Here is a 15297-nt window from a genome sequence, read left to right on the forward strand (position 1 = left end):
CAGAAATGGTTTTGGACCTCCTTGCAACAGATACTGTGCAAGTTTAGAGAACTGCAGCATCCAACACAATTCGTGAAAGTCTCCAGGGGATGGCCATAACTCTGGGCCAGATAAACCAACCACAGCAGACAGTTTTTAGTAGAGGATCAACCCATCAATGTTTGGGAGCTTCTAAAACACAAGGCTTTAGAACAATTTTATTTTGAGTCTATTCAATTTGGTTTTCTGACATTTATTTTGAAAATCTGTTAAGATTAAAAGAGCTCAGCCTCAACTATTTGATAATGCACAAGTTTAAATGGCAACATGATTTGCTAAACATTATATAACGTGCATTCTTCAGACCCCAAGCTGCTGCTTTTGTGCAACTTTTTCCAGTTTCTTCTCCCTCAAAACTTCCAAAACAATTAACTGCCAGTAGCAGAACTATGTTAATGACTCATCAGAAATTATATTAACAACCATACAGCAGGTACTATGCCAACATTTTTTCTTTATTTTCAGTGTATGACAGTCTGATTTTTATTTCATTAACTCAGCAACAAGTGTTTCCAGGGTACAAAACAGCATACTACTGAAAAAGAGACTAAAACACCAATTCACACAAGTTTGAACACACAGTCTGGCACCATATTACCCACAGCTAGAGTAGTAAAAAAGTGTAAACCTTGTCTGGACTACACAATTGTCAGTGAGAGGGTCACTGCCTTCATGCTGCAAATGCCTTGGAAAGCTTGAATAAGTCTCCTGTATGAAACATCAGAAACTAAAGGAAGCAATTACATAAAAACAAAAATGCTTTGAAAGAAAATGTTAAGCTAAAATAACACTTCTACACTCAACATCATGTTCGACGGCATTTCAGAAGTGTAGGTTTTTTGGGGGTTTTTTTACATTTCTAACAGGTACAAACCAGAAAAACTAACTTGGCAAATTTTATCTGTCTTAGGTCTACAAAAACCCTGCAATACGTGGTTTGTACTGTCAAAAAAATTTACTGCCCTCAATGCTACACAATCTGCACAAAAGAATCTTCTTGGAAATGCAGGTATAAAACAGGTATTAGCTCTCTTAAAAATGCTCAAAAGTGAGAAGCAACAATTTTGAACTAAGTTTTGACCCAATTTTCAACTTAAAGTATTTCAATATAAAACACTTGGGATATTAGCTCCATAACAGCTCAGTACATTGACCAATATCTGGTTTTCATCAGCTTGAATATTATAATAATGTGTGCATATGATCAGAAAAGTGATACTTCTGCTTCATAAAATAAGGTGTAGCATACTACCCATTATTAAACCAAAGCATCAGTCATCTGGGAAATAACTACAACATCGGCAAATTGAATCAAGATCAAGTCAAGTGCTTAATAAAAACAGGACAGCTGTAAACAACATAAATGTGAATGGTAAACTTCATTTACAGATTCCTCCTCATGGACTATATTGTTAACAAATCCAAGATGAGCCCTCATTAGAGGGGGAAGAAAACAAAACAATCTTTAGTTTACAAAGAGTTATTTCTAAGAGCAGAACTCAAGTGGTCAAAACCTGACGAAATCAGTTAGCAGCACAAATGAACAAAGATGGGTTGTTAGTTATCCTGCTACTTTAATGAAAAAAGATTAGTCCACTAGAAGCACACAGCATGTGTTCAAAAAACTGCTGTAAGAAATAAAACAATTCCTCAGGAAAGTGTTCAAGTAGCACTGGCAAGAAAGTCCTAATCTTTCACTTAGTACAATGTATCCCATCAGCTTTCTAGCTTACAAGTTCACACTTGTAAGAATGTTTTTTACCTTGGTTGTCCAAAGGACAGTGTAAGACTTTCTTTATACATGCTGAAACTGAAATAATTTGATTTAGGGTATGAATTCACCCAGGCTACTTATGAGAAGATATAGTCATCAATATGTCCTCATCACCTACTATTAAAAGTAATTTATATAAGAAAATGCAAAACAAATCACCTTGCAATTAGTAAAATTAAAATATTTTTTAGTCCATAGGAAAACATCTCTCACAATAAAGTAATCAATAATTTATTTTAAACAGTAGTCTTCAACAAACTGTAAAACCAATATTAAGTGTGTCAAAATGATGGTATTTTATTTCAGTTAAAAAGCAATTTAGAAGTCCTAATGAACTCTGACACCACTATTTAGCATTACACCATTCTCAGGGAGTGATGGACAGAAATACTGAAGGGTGCTCTAGTAAACCAGTAAAACTAGTTATATGCTCAGCATGTCATGGAACAGCTAGGACAGTAATTACAGATTCCAATTTTTAAAGTCACTTATCATCTACCATTCTACTCATCCAACTTAATCAAAATTTGTTCTTTTATGGAAACAATTAATGTAAAACATCAACTTCTTCAAATGACTTTGAAATCCTCATATCCTGACATAAGCTGACAGAAAGATTGTAATTTTCCCTGTCCCACTACTCAGCTTCTTCCACTTCAGCTCACATACAAAGCTGGATGCTTTTTTGCCCTAAAAAAGCTCCACTAACCCAACTGTTTCATTTCCATATTACATACTCCAAATCTTACAGCATTCTATCTTCCCCTTCCACAAAAACCACTCCAAGAGATGTGACAAGTAGGCTTTAAAATCAAAATACATCTATTGTACTATCTTCCCTCTTCTCAACATAAGTACACCATCTACCACTGCCATGATTCCTCTCCTTCAAATGAACACTAGACAGTCTTTAATCTAGGCTTAGGATTCTTGCATTCTGGTAAATCATTCAGGGCTACCAATACCTTTATATTTAGCCCAAATTTTATAGTCTGTGTCTTATCCTCCTGACTCCCCTATTAAAAAATTGGCCTGCCCTAATTGCCTTCAACATTACTGGTTTTCTCCCACACTGTTACCACTCTCAGATTTCTAGTCCTGCACTGTTTTGCTTTCCCATTTATCAAGCTTGTAATACAGAAACTCATTCAACCACAATCTTAGTATATTAAAAAATCACAGAAAAAAAGACAGAGCCTCCACAAACTCTCCAGAAAGCCTGTTTCAATGTTCACCATGAGTGTCTCCTTTGCTTTAAAATTACAGTCTTTCACTTGAATTTGTTCTTTCTGCTTTTCTATTTGTCACACAGCACCACTGAGATGAGTCTTGGACCTCACACCCTTCATTCCCCCAAACAATCAGGTACTCTCACACATTAATGGGATCCCTCAAGCCTTCTCCAGGCAGAGTTCCAGCTCTCAGTGCCTCCTTGAGTGAAGGACGCCACAGTCCCACCACCATCCCTGTAGTCCTAAACCAGACTTGCTCCAGCATACCCATGACTCATACTGGTGAGACCAAAACTGTGCTTCGCACTCCAGCCAGCCTTTCTGGTGCCGTGTAGAACAGAAGGATCACCTTCTGCAACCTGCTAACAATGCAGCAATGGCTTTCTCTGCCAAAACTATGTCACTGTTCATAATCAAACTGATGTTTGGTTGGCTGATTGGCACCAATCAGCATTCCCATGTCCTTCCCTGCCAAGCTGTTTTCAAGCCTCTCAGTCCCTAGCCTGTGCTGATGCATGGAGTTATTTCTGCCAGGTGCAGCACATGGCATTTTCCTGGGATGAGCTTCATAAGCTTCCTGTCAGACCATTTCTCCAGCCAGTCTGCGTCTCTCTGAACCCATCTGGTGTATTAGCCACTCTCTCCAGGTCTGTACCAACAGCAAACTTGATGACCATGTCACACAGTCCATGTCATTAATGAAGATGTCAAATGGCCCCAGCAATCATTGAAACTTGATCATTTTGTGCATCTCAAGCTTAACGTTTCTTCAATACTTTCCATCTTCTACCACAAGCTATTATTATCATATCAATGCAACGTGCATACAGCAAACTACGAAAATTTGTTTCAGCTTCAAGCAGGAGATGGAACTTAACCTTCAGCTAGCATTTCCTACACAAAGCACTCCACTTTCCTTCACAGTGTTGAAAAAAATGGCTTTCACCTCTAAGTTGTTAGAGATTGTCCCACTCTGCTCTGCACTGGTGCAGCCTCCCCTCAAGTCCTGTGTGCAGTTTTGGGCACAACAATACAAAAGAAAAAAGATATAAAGCTATTAGAGATCATCCAAAGGAGGGCAACAAAGATGAAGAGTCTGGAAAGGAAGCCTTATGAGGAGTGGCTGAGGTCACTTGGTCTGATCAGCCTGGAGGAGACTGAGGGAAGACTTCACTGCAGTTACAACTTCCTCATGAGAGGAAGAGGAGGGGCAGGCACTGATTTCTTTGCTGTGGTGACCAGTGACAGGACCTAAGGAAATGGCCTGAAGGTCAAGGAAGATTTAGGCTGGATACTAGAAAAAGATTCCCCTGCAAGGATGCGGTCAAAGCATCAAGTCTGCCAGAGCTAAAGAAGTGTTTGCACAACACTCTCAGGCATGTGGTGCGGCTCTCAAGGCCGGTCCTCTGCAGGAAGAAGAGCTGGACTTCTATGATCCTGTGGGTCCCTTCCAACTCAGAACATTCTGTTTATTCTGACTTCGGTGTTCCCACACCCTATCAATTTCTTGTGTTCCTCCCCAGTAACTGTATTTGACTTCCAATCGTTGCATTGCTGTCTTTCAGATTTGCCTCACTACAATGTTGTTAAACACTTGCTGAAAACCCATACAACATGAATTTTATGGATGTAACACTTACAGCAAACACCTTGGGATTTCTGCATAGGGTCCATCATCAATGGACAGATTATGGGAGATAAGAGTTACTCAGGGAAGAAGCAAGATGATTAAATGTCACCTCAGATATACATAAGCCTCAGATAGCTTTCCAACTTTTCCTGTCTCTCTCACGTCCCAGTTTATGGTCAAACACTTAAGTATTTCTTTTGCTTGCTTTTAACCCTCAAAGAATTTTTGCAAAGAGACACTGCTAATCAGATCATGAATTTGCTTCATTCCCTGTTCCACACATACAAGATCACAGACAACAATCTGTCTGTTGTTAGAGTCACCAACACTCTACATCATCCTTGTCATCAGCTACGTAACTGGAAAAACTACTTACCTTGAGGAAGATAACCTGCATAAGAAATTTAAGCGCAAGTTGTTCAAGTTGAATAAAAGTTCATTTAAGTCACGTACCCAAAAACAGACGTGGCATTCTGTATGTGCTAGACACATTCCAGCCACTTTCTGGAGAAGCTCCAGTACAATCACACTTTGCAGTTTTCCAAGTTTGGTTATCAACAGGAGGCAAGGGTACCTCTCACCTCTTAAAGGAGTAGCTGGTTTATCTCCATCAGAGTCTATCAAAGTGTTTGTTCATTTATGACTGGTAACACTTGATAGTAACAGAAGAGTTTTCTAAACATTGCTTTTTAAATTAGATTTACACTACAACATACCTAGGTCTTATCTGCAACAAGATGTGTCTGCAGCAGTTCCACAAATCAAAGAAAATGTAACTCGATCATGGCTAATTGTGTAACTAGTGCTGCTCTTTAAAGCTGTCTTACCCAATCTATTGCCAGACACTGGAAAATATAAGAAAGTTTAAAAGAGGAGACAGTCCCACCAACACACAAAAAGATGAAAATGAGATGACAATGAGAAGCAGAGAGATTAGAGCAGGATGAACCTGGACACAAATTACAGACTGATCAGCAAGAGATGGTCAAAGAGTAAAAAGAAAGGGTTGACAAGACAAACAGGCCCAAGAGAAATAAAATTTTAATTTTCTTAAAAATTAAGTATCACAATTACTATGCAATTAGGAATTATTAACCAAAGTATTAACTTCACATTAAAAAAAAGCAGAAGTTAAACATCAGCTATGTGGAGGTTTTTGCTTCGGTTTGGAAGCCATGTTTAAGAAGTCTTTCAATGTTGCAGAAGCACCTCAGGAAACTTGAGTTTTATGCATCTGTGCAAACTGATTTTCCTCCTCGTGTCCATACACACAATAAGGTTATTAATTCGTTTTAGTTGCACCTGGGTTTTTTATTACCTGTATATGTTTCTGAAAAGTCTTGATTTTCACTCAGCAGACAAAGCCCAGTTACACCCAAATGCCACATAAATGCAAAATTCATTATTTCTTCATTGACTACTGTAACTAAAAGCTTTTTAAAATAATTTGTCTAAAACCAGCAGTATGTTTATCAATTAAGTGTCAACGCACTACCCTTCCCACTTACACCTGGGAACCAAGAAGATGAGCAACCTCAATTGACTGTGGCTGCCTAAAAGTGATTTCCATTAACTGCTGTGATTAGAATTGCCACTGACAAATGGGACAAGAACAATGAAGACTCAAAGCCAGAACATGCATTTATATGAGTTCGGGTTTTTTGACCAGATAAATAAAGACAAAAAGATAAATAAATAGCTTAAGAGAGTTGACAAACATTAATGTCTCTAATATCATTACTGAGGACTCAGACAATGGGAGCAAGTGCACACTACATTTACAATGACACTAAATTGGTCAGGAGCATTGATTTGCTGGAGGGTAAGAAGACTCTGGAGAGGGATCTGGATCAATAGGCCAGGATCAATTGTGAGGTGGTGTTCCACCAAGGTGGAAGTAGTGGGGGGCTGTGAATGAGCTGCTGTGGGTGCTTAATTTCTATCCGGGCTTAAGCCACGACAGTGGTTCAACAAGGTGAACTGCTGGGTCCTGCTTGGGAGTCAAAAAACGCCATGCAGTGCTACACACTGAGGGCAGAGTAGCTGGAAAGCTACCCAGTAGAAAGGGACATGGAGGTCCTGATCAACACCTGCCTGCACATGAGCCAGCCATGTGTCCAGGAGGCCAAGAAGGCCAGTGGAATCCTGGCTTATATCAGAAATATAAGCTGTGGCCAGAAGGACCAGGGCAGTGAAGTGATTGTCCCTCTTTACTTGGCACTGGTGAGGCCACACCTCAAATTCTGTGTTCAGTTTTGGGCCTCTCACAACAAGGAAGACATTGAGGTGCTGGAGCTTGTCTAGAGATGAGCAACAAAGCTGAAGAAAGGTCTAGAGAGTAAGTCCTGTGAGAAGCAGCTGAGGGAACTGGGGTTGTTCAGACTGGAGAAGAGGAGGCTCAGGGAGATCTTTGCTCTCTACAACTCTGAAAGGAGGGTGTAGCCAGGTGGGGTTTGGTATCTTCTAGGCAACTGTTGACAGGACAAGTGGACATGGCCTCAAGCTCTGTCAGAGGAAGTTCAAGTTGGATATCAGGAAGAATTTCTTCATGGAAAGGGTTGTCAAGCATTGGAATGGGCTGCCCAGGGAGATTGCAGAGTCACCTTTCCCAGGGATATTCAAGAAATGGATATAGCACTTGGTGCTAAGGCTTAGTTGACGAGATGGTGATCAGTCAAAGGCTAGGATCAATGATCTTGAAGGTCTTTTCCAATCTAGATGTTTCTGTGTTTCAAGGAAAGAGGTGGCAAGAACCAGATTTTGCAAATACAGAATAAAACTAGTCTCTATGAGATGAAGGGCATCAATAACGGTGTCCAGCCACCAGCATTTTCAGCCATGACACCAGCAACCATCTTTTATCTGGAGCCCTCTCCCCATAAACAAGCTCCAGCATTCAAAGCAAATACCACTGATCACCTCCTTCACCTTCCCTTCACAGGACTATCTTGCTTGCAGGACCAAGCCATTCCTCCATGTACAGCTCCATTAGACAACCTCCCAGCCATCCTCCCTCCCACAGGGCAATGCTAACAAGTGGCACAGGCTCCAAATGCACCAGCACAGTGCCCTCTCCAGCTACATCCCATCAGCTATTGTTTCCCAGCGCCACCATAGATCCTGCAAGGACAGTTGCTTGGGATGGTGTTCCCCACATCTTTATTTTCACTTCAAAGGGCAACTGTGTGATCACACTATGGGGAGCTGTGATCCTTTTTCCTAAGATCTGCCAAATCACTGTAACCAAGGCAGCTCCTCCACAACTGCCTGTGAACCCAGAATAGTTTGCAATTTGGTCACCTCAGTGCTACCAGCAGATCACCTCCAACCATGGGGCACTATTTGCACTGAGCACTGAATACCGCCATTGCAATCAGCCCATTACTCTGTCAAAGACAGCTCCAGACTCTGGCCCTACTGAGATGGCAATTCCAGAGTCCTGCTGGAAGCAGACCAGGGGCCTCAGAGGCTGAGAGCAGATCACCCCAGTTCTTACTCACTCTGTCCACAACTTTTTTTTTGGACAGGTTTTCCACCTGTTAACACACAATTTATACATGCACTTGTAATTCCCATTAACAAAAAATAAAACTCCTTCCAGATTTCACACCACTGCAAATACTCTAGATGCAGGCCATACCCAATCCAGCTGCTGTCTGCATTCCCCACCAATTACTGCCACAGGCAAAACTGCCTCAACTCAGGCAATTCAATTTAAACTACTGGCAATCATCAGGCAACTAATTATCAATTTGTGTATTGAGAAAAAAAAAGACAACCAACCTAACTTTCAGGGAAGTACCTTTTGTCCTCTTTCCCCAGGCTCTGCTTCAGTAAGAAACCTTTCCCCCTCCCCCTTCTATCTGAACTGCTCATTTCCACGGTTTCTTACACTCAGTCCCTTCCCAGCCCTTCAGCAAGGAGGCAAGGGTTAGCACATAATGTTTTTTCTGCCATGCCTTACTTCTTACTAATTTTCTTCCACTACTGGTTGTGTCTTAAACTGTTACTCTGCTCTAGCAGGTGTAACTGTTCAGGAGTGACTGATGTACAGGTTGCAATCCCTTTGGAAAAGTCTGTGCTCCAGTATGGGCCTGCCGTTTCCTCAGGAGAGTCAACCATGGGGCTGCAGCCCCTCAGGGCATCTCTACGCCAGCATGGGTTGCCCACAGGTTATAGTCCCTTCAGGAGTGCCTTACCTGCAGCCCAGAGCGCACTCAGGAGTGTTCCTGCTCCAGTTCTGCCTCTACAAGAGGCAGTTCCTTCAAGGGGATAGCTCCTGTGGCATTGACTGCCCAGAAGTGTACTCTTCCCTCTAGCTCTTCTCTGTTATTTCTTCTCACATCTCTTAGCCTATCTCATCATTCTGCCTCCTGTTCATCCTCTTGCACATCTTCCCCATTTCTGTCTCCTGTCCATTTCAGTTGTCACTTATTTGTAAAAGAGTTATGAGCAGTAGCACCACACATGCTGACTTGACAGGTCGAGATTTAAGCATGCAATAGATAGTTTTAATCATCTTTAAAGCCAACCAAAATCAGCCATGCCCAAAGTAGTCTCTTCCCCCACTAAGCACCCTTTCTGCCCCCCAGTACTGAAATCCTGCCATTTGTGTCCAAGGTAACCCAAACAGGTAGTTTTCAAGAAAGAAGTTAATTATCCAAGTGAATATAAGGTCTAAGGATAACTGAACTATAGCAAAAGAAAATAAAACTATTAGAGCTTATAAGTGACTTTGCATTTTAAAAAACAAACAACGACCCCCCCAAAAAAAACCCCAAAGACAAAACCACAAAAAAAAAAAAAAAAAAAGAAGGTATTCATAAGTTCAATTTGGATAGTGTTAGTGGGCCCAGTCTTGTTTAATTTATCCATCAATGACTTGGATGAAGGGACAGAGGCCTCCTCAGCAATTTCACTGACAACACAAAGCTGGGAGGAGTGGCTGATACCCCAGAGGGCTGTGCAGCCCTTCAGAAGCACCTCAACAGCCTGGAGAGCTGGGCACAGAGGAACCTTCTGAAATTCAGCAAAGGCAGATGCAGGATTCTACACCTGGGGAGGAACAACCCCAGGCACCAGCACAGGCTGCAGGTGACCTGCTGGGAAGCAGCTCTGTGGAGAAAAGCTGGGGGTCCTGGTGGGCAACAAGGTCTCCATGATCCAGCAGTGCCCTGGTGGCCAAGAAGGGCAGTGGTATCCTGGGCTGCATTATGAAGAGCATTGCCAGCAGGTCACGGGAGATGAACTCTGCCCCTCGTCTCAGCCTTGGTTCCTCACCTGGAATGCTGTGTCCAGCTCTGGGCTCCTCAGTAAAAGAGAGACAATAAAGAGTGTCCAGCAGAGAGCTCTGAAAATGGTTAAGGGACTGGAGCATCCCTCATATGAGGGAAGGCAGAGGAAGCTGGGCCTGTTCAATGTTGAAAATAGATGACTGAGAGGGGACCCCATATGTGTCTATGAGTATCTGAAGGGAGGGTGCCAAGAGGATGGAGCCAGGCCCTTCTCAGCAGTGCCAAGCAATAGGACAAAAGGCAGAAACTGATGCACAGGAAGTTCCACCTGAATATGAGGAAGGACTTCTTTACTGTGCAGGTGACTGAGCAGGAACAGGTTGCCCAGAGAGCTTGGGGAGTCTCCTCCACCAGAGATATTCAAGAACTGTCTGGACACAGTCTTGTGCTACGCACTTTAGGATTAACAAAGATGGCTGGACCAGATGATCCACTAAGGTCCTTTCCAACCTGACCCATTCTTCGAGCTTTGCTTCAGTCAGGGCTGAGGTTTTTACAAGTACCTATCAGATGCAGTAGAGTGGCAAGAAAGGAGAACAGATAAGCACAAGGAAAGCAAACAGAAATTCAGGTATTTTCAAATCCTAGTAGTGATGCAAGAGTAGCCTTTTACTTAAGAAAGCAAAACGACTATCTAAAAAGAGGTGTATTCTTAACCCTTTCCCCACTTACCCATAGAAAATTCCTCTGTCAGGTTCTATCTAAATGCAAACACTGCTCACAAACTGTAAAGGCATTTTTACTTGGACTTATCCAAGAAGGATCTGACTCACTACATATACTTGTTTTACTAGTACTATCATTATTTGTCAATACAAAAAAGAAGTGTGCTTATGGCTGGCACAGAGTACTGTGCTCTTTCAGTTGTTCCGCCGTACAGCCTTTGCAGTCAAACACCATACATTTTCTAAATCCTGTGCACCCTGGTCTCCTACCACCACCGGGAAAGTCACAAGTTACAATGTATACCAGTACACAACAAACACCAAGCCTTCCCCAGCAGCGCCAAGGGCAACGGAGCAAAGATCACCGCGCAGAGCAGGAGGCAGAAAACCAGAGGACGGTATTTTACCCGAAGACCGACGGCAGGGACACAGCCGTGCCCTAAGCACGACCAGCCCGACCCCCGGGTCTCTCGGCAGGGTCTGCGGGAGCCCCCCGCAGGCAGGCAGGCGAGTCCCCGGGCTGACACACGGGGCAGGGGAGCCGCCGGCCCGGGGCGGAGGCAGCGCGGCGGACGGGGCCCGCTGCCCGGGCGCTCCAGGCGCGATGGCGGGTGGGTGACGGAACAACGCCGGCGCCATCCCCCCGCACCCCAGCACTTACGTGTAGATGATGGACATGAAGTGCATGAGCCAGAGCACGACGAAGAGGATGAGCCCGAAGATGGCGAATCCCTCCGAGGCCAGGGCCAGCACCGCCATACCGGGGGACGCGGCGGCCCGGGCAGGAGCCGGCGGCCGAGCGGAGCGAGGCGGGGGCGCGGGCGGCCCGGGGGCGGCGGAGCGGCGGTTGCTGCGGGCGGCCCGGGGGCGGCTCCGGAGGCTCCGCTGCTGCTCCGCACCGGCCTGCGCGGGCAGCCGCTCGCGTACCGAGAGGAGCCGCCGCCGCCGCCTTTCTGTCAGCGCAGGAGGCGAGGCGGGCGGGCACATCCGTTACCGGCCCGGTCCCCGCCCGCCGCCGCCGCCGCCGCCTGACCTTGGGTCCGTCCCCCTCAGGCCGCCGAGGGAGGTGCGGGGCCGCGGCGGCAGGCGAAGGGCGGGCAGCTTCGACCGCCGGGGAGGGGTGCGGGTGCGGCAGAGGCGCTGGTTCGCTATCGTCCAACTTTGGTGTTGATCGCTGAGGAGACCGCAGTCCTTTAAACACGGAGGCGGGGATCGGGGGCAGTCGGATATTGCCGGTGTTGCCGAGCATCTCTGAGGAGAGGCTGTGGCAGCTGGAGGTGTTCAGTCTGGAAGAGAGAAGACTGAGAGGGAATCTCATTAATGCACATAAATATCTCAAAAGCAGCTGCCAAGACTCAAGGTGCCAGAGTCTTTTCGGCGAGGCCCAGCGACAGGACAGGGAATAGTGGCCATAAACTAAATCAGAAGTTCCTCTCAACGTGAGAAAGAACTTCTTTACACAGGTAGAGGACTGGAACAGGCTATGCAAGGAGGTCATGGCGTCTCCTTGTCCCGAGACATTCCAAACCCACCTGCACTTGTTCCTGGTTCACCTGTTCTAGGTGACCCTGCCTTGGCAGGGGTGGTGGACAGGATGATCTCCAGAGGTGGCTTCCAACACTAACTGTTCTGTGGTTCTGAGATCTAGTACGGGGGGCTGATATAGGGCTGTATGGCCTTTATTTTTCTTTATTGCTTTTGAGTCCAAACACTTTCTTGGTGATGTTGAATGCTGCAGGATGGGATTGCTATATCTAGCATAGGTGAGTCAGAGAGCTGCTCCAAGGACTGGGGCAATTCCAGCAGTCATACTGCCACCTGTGGAGCCCAAGCAGTGCTAAAGTAACCTGGTGACTACCAGCCTTGGCTACATTTGAGTTAGTGTCCAGTTAATGAAAGAGTCAGTTGCTCATTACTAATCCTCTGAGCCAGTTCTTCTTGCCTTTATTTCATTACAGTGTTTATGGCAATTCCTATTACTGTGATGTGGCTCCATTTATTTTTGAGGGGGTTCATATGCAGAAACCTCCCAACACTAACACTTCTGCTTTCTTTTACAGTTCAGCATTTTTGATCTGGAGTCAGAAATATCAATTTATCTTCTCTTTTTTTTTTTTTTTCCTTATTGTGTAATAGGCAAACATGCATTGCATTCACTGTTTTAAATTTAACTCCATTAATCTGTGGTATGCTGTGGGAGGACAAAATGGCTGTGCCTTGATTATACTGAGCTTGCAAGAATAAGCATAGCTTTACATAAAAGACTATGTTTACCTGTACATGAGAAGGTATACTTTTTCTCAGGAGTCTTCACCAATAACACAAGCTGAACATTGCATTGTATGCATGTTCTCTAATAGTTGTTGTTTTTTTTCCTCCACTGCCCTCTTATTAATGTAGGTACAGGACTGTTCATAAATTCTGCTAAGAACACAGTTGTGGTTTTGAAAAGTATCCTAGTCACCACAATAACTGTAGAAAGAATTGGGTTTCAAGTTAGGTCTAGCTGTATGTGAGAAGTTAAGATATGGTAATTTAAAGGCAACTTAAAAAGGAATCTCAACTGGTGTGGAATTGACCAAATTAAAAGTATAATTTAAAACTAAAATTGAAAAGCTACAAATAACTGGTAAGAAGAGGTGAGGTATCAGTCCATTCTAGTGCAAACACTGCCTGTATAGTCTGTTAGTTCCTGGTTAATGTTAGTTTCCACATAAATAAATAATGGGGCCAGCAACATGCCTTTTCACTGGCTTCAGTGATTTCTTATTATAACTTCCTTAAAAATAACTTTTCAAGTAAAACAAATTACCTTAATTTTCAAATTCCCCTATTGTGTTTGTATGTAATTTGTAACTGAAAGTGGAAGGTTTTTTTTCTATTTGTTCCTTCATTTAGAGTCTAATGATCACGTTTATATTGATTTAAGATTGCCTCAATGATCTTTATAGGCATTTTTTAGCCATGATTTGAATTGCCATGCTCCATGTTGGCACAGTCACAAGACTAGTTGAGTCAGATAATTCAGAGCTGATACATATTAATTTTTGGAATATAGCTCATATAACCTTTACCTGCATCTTGCGTGCATCTCTCTTCTAAGGCAGAAACAGCCTATGCAGAAAAGTATCTTGGCTTAAAATATGACAGTACAGGGAATTGAGGAAGATTGAGGGCCTGTCACCAGTAATCAGTAAAGCAAATAATCAGAGCTTATTAAACTGAAGCAGTAAAGCTTATTTTTTTGTCCTTGAAGATGTTTGCCAGGGAGATTAGATAAAGATGCTGCTTATTGTGCAACAGGTAGGGTCAATGACTCCATGCAAACAAACCTTGCTGAGACTTCTTCATAAATAAGATGAATAGAGGTACTGACTCCTGTACTTCCCAGTCATACTGATGAATGAGCTGTCCTCAAGCAGTGTTTCACGAGGAAATGCCAAGCTAGTACAAATAACTTTGTCCAGAAAAGGATCCACCTTTCTGTCATCCTCTCTGGGATGTCATTCTGCCCTCTGGTTGTATGGGGAGAAAGAACTCTCTCATGAGGTGTTTAAGGTAAGAAGTTGCAGCACTCAGTGTTCAAGTTGATGTAAGGTTTAAAACCAGAATCTTCAGTATACTTTCAGGATTGTAATGGAGGAAAATCAGGGATGGTAAAGCCTTCAACCTGAGCAACTTCTCTGGTAAAATTTGCTGCCACATGGATTCTTTTAGCAGGTATATTAAGATTAGTGAGGGAGCAAAGGTTGCCTGAAGCATGGGACCACCTGGAGTTGTGATCATTCAGTAGTAGGGGACGTACACTTGGTCTCCCCTCTGTAAGTGTGGAGTGCAACAATTCACAGAGAGCAGTGTTCTTCAAGCAGGGCAAATCTGCCTACTGAAAGGTGCCTCATTATGCCTTGGGGCATATGATACACCCTGGTGTTTTAATCAAGTGCTTGGGACTTAATGCAAATGTGTACTATGTTTATATTAAAAACAAAATTAGCCATCCCATGTGCTATAAAGTTGCTGTTCTTGGTTCGCTCATCATTTTGCCAAAATACTGATTAATTTTAACAGTGTTTGAGTGTAGTTTGTTGCAGGTTGAAAAAGATTTATTTAACATAAATCTTCGTCATAATGGCCCGAGGTGACCTAGATATGAGACTTGTTCCAACAACAAAAATGATGCAATAGAAACACTCACATAATTTTGAACTGACAAAAAGAGATAAATATAATTATTTAACAAAGGACCAATAGTGGATTAACCTGTAGTGATGCTGGTATTAATGCTGAGAAGGCTGTGGAAACCAAGACCACTAAAGTTTCTCTTACTGGTACACCTATGAAAGGTTTGAACCCTATACAGACCTCCCAATTTTCTTCTCAACCATCAGTTTCTGTTGAAAACCATTGCTTACATAAGCTTTGGAGAGAGAAAATTGATCTAAGTCTCCATCCTCAGATGACAAGACAGTTTGTCACCTGGATTTCAGTTAAAATTGTATTTAAAATCTGCTGAAATGCTATTTCAGAATTTGTATTAGTGTTTCCAAGTACATTTTCTCCAGTTCACTTTACTATTACTGTTTCTGTTTAGAATGGTATCACTGAAGTTCTGGGCAGATAGAAGGCAAGAATAAATTTACTTTCTCTAGCTTATGTGTAATTT

General features: G+C 43.2%; 1 protein-coding gene across 2 annotated transcripts in view; it reads right to left on the reverse strand.

Annotated features, from left to right (window-relative positions):
* Positions 1-11826, reverse strand: part of UGCG (UDP-glucose ceramide glucosyltransferase) — a 53260-nt gene extending 41434 nt beyond the window's left edge. Inside the window, exon 1 of one of the 2 annotated variants that reach the window (XM_068176718.1) lies at positions 11296-11826. In XM_068176718.1, coding sequence (XP_068032819.1) covers positions 11296-11621 — 326 coding nt within the window. In that variant the 5' untranslated portion in view covers positions 11622-11826. The remainder of the gene's footprint in view (positions 1-11295) is intronic. The other variant, XM_068176717.1, reaches the window with a different exon arrangement.
* Between the last annotated feature and the right edge of the window lie 3471 nt (positions 11827-15297).

The sequence above is a fragment of the Anomalospiza imberbis genome, chromosome Z (genome assembly GCF_031753505.1).
Source record: "Anomalospiza imberbis isolate Cuckoo-Finch-1a 21T00152 chromosome Z, ASM3175350v1, whole genome shotgun sequence".
Classification (NCBI taxonomy): domain Eukaryota; kingdom Metazoa; phylum Chordata; class Aves; order Passeriformes; family Viduidae; genus Anomalospiza; species Anomalospiza imberbis.